The 6,000-nt window shown below is 40.9% G+C and overlaps 1 protein-coding gene across 1 annotated transcript in view; it reads left to right on the top strand.

Annotated features, from left to right (window-relative positions):
* The window catches only part of lama2 (laminin, alpha 2), a 196,063-nt gene that overhangs the window by 42,482 nt on the left and 147,581 nt on the right, over positions 1–6,000 (top strand). The window contains exons 2-3 of the mRNA XM_046061408.1: positions 2,271–2,441; positions 5,786–5,898. Coding sequence (XP_045917364.1) covers positions 2,271–2,441; positions 5,786–5,898 — 284 coding nt within the window. The remainder of the gene's footprint in view (positions 1–2,270; positions 2,442–5,785; positions 5,899–6,000) is intronic.

Here is a 6,000-nt window from a genome sequence, read left to right on the forward strand (position 1 = left end):
CCTCATGTCATACAGTAATTGGGAAACGAGATGAAAATATTTAAGTACTAATCTATAGCATATAGTCTACATTTTTAAGCACAAACAGTATATATATATATATATATATATATATATCAACTTGGGCCTCAGAAAATGTGATGGCCCTTTTTCACTATTTTCAGACATTTCATAGTACAACTGATGAATTGATTGAGAAAATAAGTAGCAAGTAATGAAATGTTCGTCAGCTGCAGCAAGTCTAACTACTGTGGCTTTATAGCAAAAAACTTGTCCAGCTGTCATGCAGATAAAATGTCGCAGGGATTACAGTATGCACGTTATTTTCCTTTTCCCTGGATAGTGGGAGAAGAGGTTCACCCTGCATCTACTACCTTAGTGAGTCCCTCATGGCTTGAGCTTATTCCCCTCAGTTGAAGTCATGTGGCTACAGGAGTTTAATATAATTAGATTTTGAGAATTTGAGATTTGTAGCTCTACTTTCATCTCTTGTAGGAGGTTTTTTGTTTGATACCCAAACCACTCACAAGGGCACGAGGGAGGAAAAGTAATGTTTACATAAACTCGATGGCTTCCAACAATATCCTTGGAAAAAAATCTGTGTTTTCCATAATATATGTTCTCCTCAAGTTTACATTCTGTTCCAGCAGTGGAAAATATCCATGGGACGGGAAATGGGAAAAAAATAGCTTGAGCAACATAATGCAAATGAATAGTCCTTTGATATAATAGCTGTACACTGCCCAAAGTCTGCAAGCTGGCCAAAAATGTTCTCTCTACACTTCTTTTATTCAAAGATGAAGTGAGTATGGCTCTCGCTATCTGTGGGGGTAAATGATGTTAACTGCATTAGAATGTGCTGAAAATATACCCAGATTAGCAAACTTGGATGGTATAAAACACCTGCCCTCCCACTCATGTTCCATGCTAATTACTCATAACCTAATTACAACAGACACACAAGTGTAAGCTGGCTTACTCGGAACAAGGCCACACAGAGAAACCAACATCATTTTAATGATTTAAAATACAAACCCTGTATGCAAAGCAGGATGTGCTGGATGTTCCTAATAACCCATACTGTACTCCAATTTGGCAATTTAACTTTTTTTTTGCTTCGAAGAAAAAAGCCAATCTGACATAATTTAAACTCATCTGAATGGACTTGAACCTGTGATTAGTGATAATCTGCCAACAAAGTTTAGCTGAACTGTGTGTTTTCACATTAACATTATATGTAGATCTTTGTGACATATAATGGATTTAAAGTCTGACATTTTTGGAATCATTGTATGTGGTCCAACACCGCTTATGACGCATAAACAAGTCTATATAAAGCTTTATGTATCATCTATTAATTAATCTATTTAACATTTTGCATTTATTCATTTAGCTGACACTTTTATCCAAAGACGCTTTTATCCAAAGACGCTTTTATCCAAATAGACGCTTTAATCGGACGCGTTGCCAAGGTGACGCTCCCGGCCCGAAGTAAACTTCTGTTCTGTTTGTTTATCACTGGGAGTTTACTGGCTAATATGGTGAGTGATATTCAGTACAGTGTTTCCCATACATTCATTTATTTGTGGCAGCCCACTACATTATCAGCGCTAACTGCCACATTTTTTTTTACTATTTAAGATGGGAAAACTTGTATTTGATTGCAGAGCTGCACGCAGAGCATATTCGCTCAGCACCTCCTCTCACTCGCTCCCTCTCTCTCCACCTCTGTCTTTCTTTCCCCCAAACACATTGACAGCGGACCAGTCTGTGTATTGAATGGTTAGTATCATGAACAACGCTGCACAAATCTGTCCAACATCAATGTCAGAGACCCCCCCGCTGCGCTTGCCACAGTTACGCTGTCATTCTGTGGGAAACACTGCGGTAAATCAGACAGGTCGGTAGAAAAACATTCTTGTCTCAAATCTTTGTTCAACGGGTCTGGTAGTGTGACCTTATCACATTTCAGTTTGGACAAGTAACTTTTCTTTTCTTCGACGTTATGGATTGCTTGCGGAAGTCTGCCGGAAGTTAAGTTTGGGCCATAATAATGCACATGCGCATTACCGTTTGTTTATGTTGTTATAGTTGAAAGTATCTATATGTCAGAGGTCGCACACCTCTGGAGCAACTAGAGGTTAAGTGTCTTGCTCAGGGACACATTGATGTCTCACAGTGGATTCAAACCCAGGTCTCTCATACCAAAGGCATGTGTCTTATCCACTGTTCCATCACCACCCCAAATCATCTGTGTGTTTTCTTTCCAGGGCTGTTCCCGGCTGTGTTGAACCTGGCGTCAATGGCAGATATAACGGCTAATGCTACATGTGGTTCAATGGGTCCAGAGATGTTCTGTAAGCTGGTGGAACATGTACCCGGCCAGCCAGTTAGAAACCCTCAGTGTCGAATCTGCAACCAAAAAAGCACAAAACCATTTGGTAAGAAAGATTCACACACATGCTCACATGCTCACACACACACACACACACACACACACACACACACACACACAAGACTTATAGGCATGATAATTACAATAATTAATCATGCAAGATTAGTTCATTAGACCCTGATTGACCAGATGTTAACCAATCATTTTGTCTGAAATGATAATCACGGGATGAAATGAGGAATCAATCGTAAAATGACAAGATGACAACACAAAATTAGCCAGCGGTCATAATTCAAACTGCCAACTAGACAGTCAGTTCTTTAGTCAATCAGTGATGCAGTTAAATGCTCAGCCAGCCATATAATCAACCAATCAGTTAGTCAGTGAAATAGTAACCAGTCATTAGTCAGCCACCCAGTCAGCTAATGAGTCCAATAAACTTTTGCTACTTGCTTAGCTAGACTTAGTTAACTCACAAGTCAGGCAGTTAGTCAACCAGGATGACAGAAAAAAGGATAAAATGTACTACTGCAAAAAGGGAATGAGAAAGTAGAGAAGGAGAAGATTGAAAAGACTGAAAGAAAGATGAACTGAGATGAAATGGTCATTTTAAAAAACTTCTATCTCCATCAATACTTAGGCCTAATATTGATTTAATTTAAGTGATCAGTTGGATGACAGACTTGCTCACTGTTAAAGGAACACTTCCACATTTTGGAAAATCTGCTTATTCGTGTTCTTGTGTGGCGTCGCCAGGCCATTTTTCCGGGTCTTTTGACCCCAGATATTTTGACTGCAGCCCCGAATTTAAATCAACGCCGTAAAGTATTGAGAGAATAACATGACAGACCTGACCACGACACAGACACCTGTCGCTGTCGTTGCGGTCTCTGTCCTCCTCCCTCAGAGACACCTCTGCTCTGTTTGGGACGGTCTCTCTGGATCAGGATGCTTAATTCCCTCTGAAGCGAGTAAGCTGAAGTTTACATTTGTGTGAGATTTATTTTTGATCACGATGTTTTAAGTTTTGGTTTTCTATCTCTGATGAAGAGCAGCGCGCTCATCTCATCCAGGACAGTCCCAGATGGGCTTTGTGTCAGACGGTCTAAAGGGGGTAGCAGCCTACTACCATATCAGCAGAGCAATACAGCACGGTAATACACAGCAGAGGGGCAGGTAGATTTTGTTAAAATATTATTCTCATTAGATTGCGATTTTATTCTCGTAATATTATGGCTTGTCTCAAAATATTATTCTGCAAAGGTCAGCGAACACAGATATGTGGGAGAGATTCTGAATGTGCAGAAAGTTTTGAACATGAGCAGAAAACCTGCTGAAACACAGGAGCTATTAAAGTCCAGGATGTTATGGGTGGTGTGGTGTGGGGACAGAGTGGACCCAAATGCAACGTTCAGCTTGACAGGTTTTATTGGGAAAAGGGGGTGAGGGACTGGAGTCGAGGGAGAGGCGGATGCCGGGGAAACACAGGCACGGGGAACCGAGGAGACTGGGACCAGAGGGCCGGGGAACACTGGGGCCAAGGAAGCGAGGGAGAACAGGGAGGACGCCGTGGGGGAAGTCCGAGGAGGAGAGGACCGGAGGGTGAGCCCAGCCGACTGAACGGAGGACGAGAGTTAGTGAACCTGGGAGGAAAGCAGACAAAGAGACAGGGTTAGTGACAGAGGCGACAAAGCATGGGGAGATCAAAAAACATGAGAGCCTGAATGCAGAGGTGGCAGCGGGTATGGAGCAACGACAATCAAGCAAGAATGGTGTGGAGAACCGGGGTTGAAATACAGGCAGGGATGAGGTTGACTACTGGCAGGTGTGGCAGGCTGACGAGGTGGCTGATGAGGTGCAGGTACAGGTTGTAGGCTGGGCTCAGGAGCAGAGGGAGAGAGAGCACACACAGCGGAGGAGACACAGGGAGGCAGGCAGAATAACAGATGAAAAGGAGAAAAAAACAGGACACTCACCGTCAGCCGGGCTGCCACCACAACACAGGAGTTTCAAACTGAATTAAAATTAATTAATTTATCATCAAGATGCCACATGCACATTTAAAGACTTTACTTCAGTCATTCCTGCATGTGTGCTGACTCAGCGGCGATGAAATTAAATGAGAAAAGTTGATCTACAGGAGAAACAAATCTGACAGCAATACAGAATGAGAGCCTCACAACATTATATTACACTATATTTTTATATTCTGAATTGTCACCAGGATCACCTGAATTATGTTCTTCCTTTTATATAAATAAAGACATTTCCTCAATAAATTGTTGCAGAAAAATTCATAATGCAGGAAATGAAGTGTTTCAAGCTCAAATTTTTCAGGGGGAGTTGTTAACTCTTCACTTTTTGCACAAATTAATGAAACACTGTAAAACATGTTTATTAGCAAGCCCCAGAGGTGGTAGTTGGTGGATTGTTTTACTAGACTAGCTATATCCAGCCTTTATGCTAAACTAAGCTAACAGCTATAGACCCAGCTTCATATTTTATGAACAGACATAAGATTTCATATATCTCATCATCTAACGTTCGGGAAGATGAATATTTCCCAAAATGTTAAACTATTACTTTACAAATTACGTACCCGTTTAACGACTGATTTCTGGCTGACAGACTATTGAAAGATTTTATTTTATTTTACAGGATTTCAGTATTTTGGACATCCTTTATTTATTGCTATGTGAGAAATCCAGATTCTGTTTTTTTCTCAGCCTAAGACTCAAAAAGAGGGGAGAGGAAGCTGCCGTTATATGAGGAGGAGAGAAAAGAATTTTACCAAAGGATATATAGCTCCTTCATTTTGCTAGGGATAGTTGCCATGGTGTTTAACAGAAATGTCACACATAGGTAGCCTGGTGATAGGCAGCTGCAAGTCAACACGAAACATCACATCTTCACTTAAAAATACTCTCTCACACACATGTAAGCACCCAAACAATACTGCACACACAGCGTACATGAAAGCTCTGCAATGCATAGTCACCTCTGGTGTATAATAAACTAATAATGCATCTCATCTGCCTGTTCCACTAAATCTGTGGTTGTGTGCAGTAGGAACAGCAGCCACGAGTAGAGTCTGGGTTACATTTTTTTTTTGATTCAGAAGTGAAATAAAGTCATCAGAAATGGAAAGGAAATCTATTATTCTTTCTTTTACAAGGCAGAAAAAATGTGCTTTTGATATCTGGCCTTGAATAGTTGAAATGCCAGAATTGTAGAAAATGAGCGGAGAGGAACATTTCCCCTTAGAACAATGCTGGATTCAAGACTAAAATGATTTTTTTATATTTCAGTAGAATAAAAACAACTCATGTGCCCCCTCTCTTTCTCTCATGCTGTCTTTGTGTCCCTATTTCTGTGTGTGTTTGTGTACAGAGAAGCATCCCATTGAATATGCCATAGACGGGACCAATCGTTGGTGGCAAAGTCCCTCTATCAAGAATGGAATGGAGTACCACTATGTGACTATCACACTGGACTTGAAACAGGTACACACACACACACACACACACACACACACACACACACACGCAAACTTGTAATAATATACTTGTAAGGCTATTTTATTGACTTACACATGCATTCCCTGG

The sequence above is a fragment of the Micropterus dolomieu genome, linkage group LG10, assembly GCF_021292245.1.
Source record: "Micropterus dolomieu isolate WLL.071019.BEF.003 ecotype Adirondacks linkage group LG10, ASM2129224v1, whole genome shotgun sequence".
Taxonomy (NCBI): Eukaryota; Metazoa; Chordata; class Actinopteri; order Centrarchiformes; family Centrarchidae; genus Micropterus; species Micropterus dolomieu.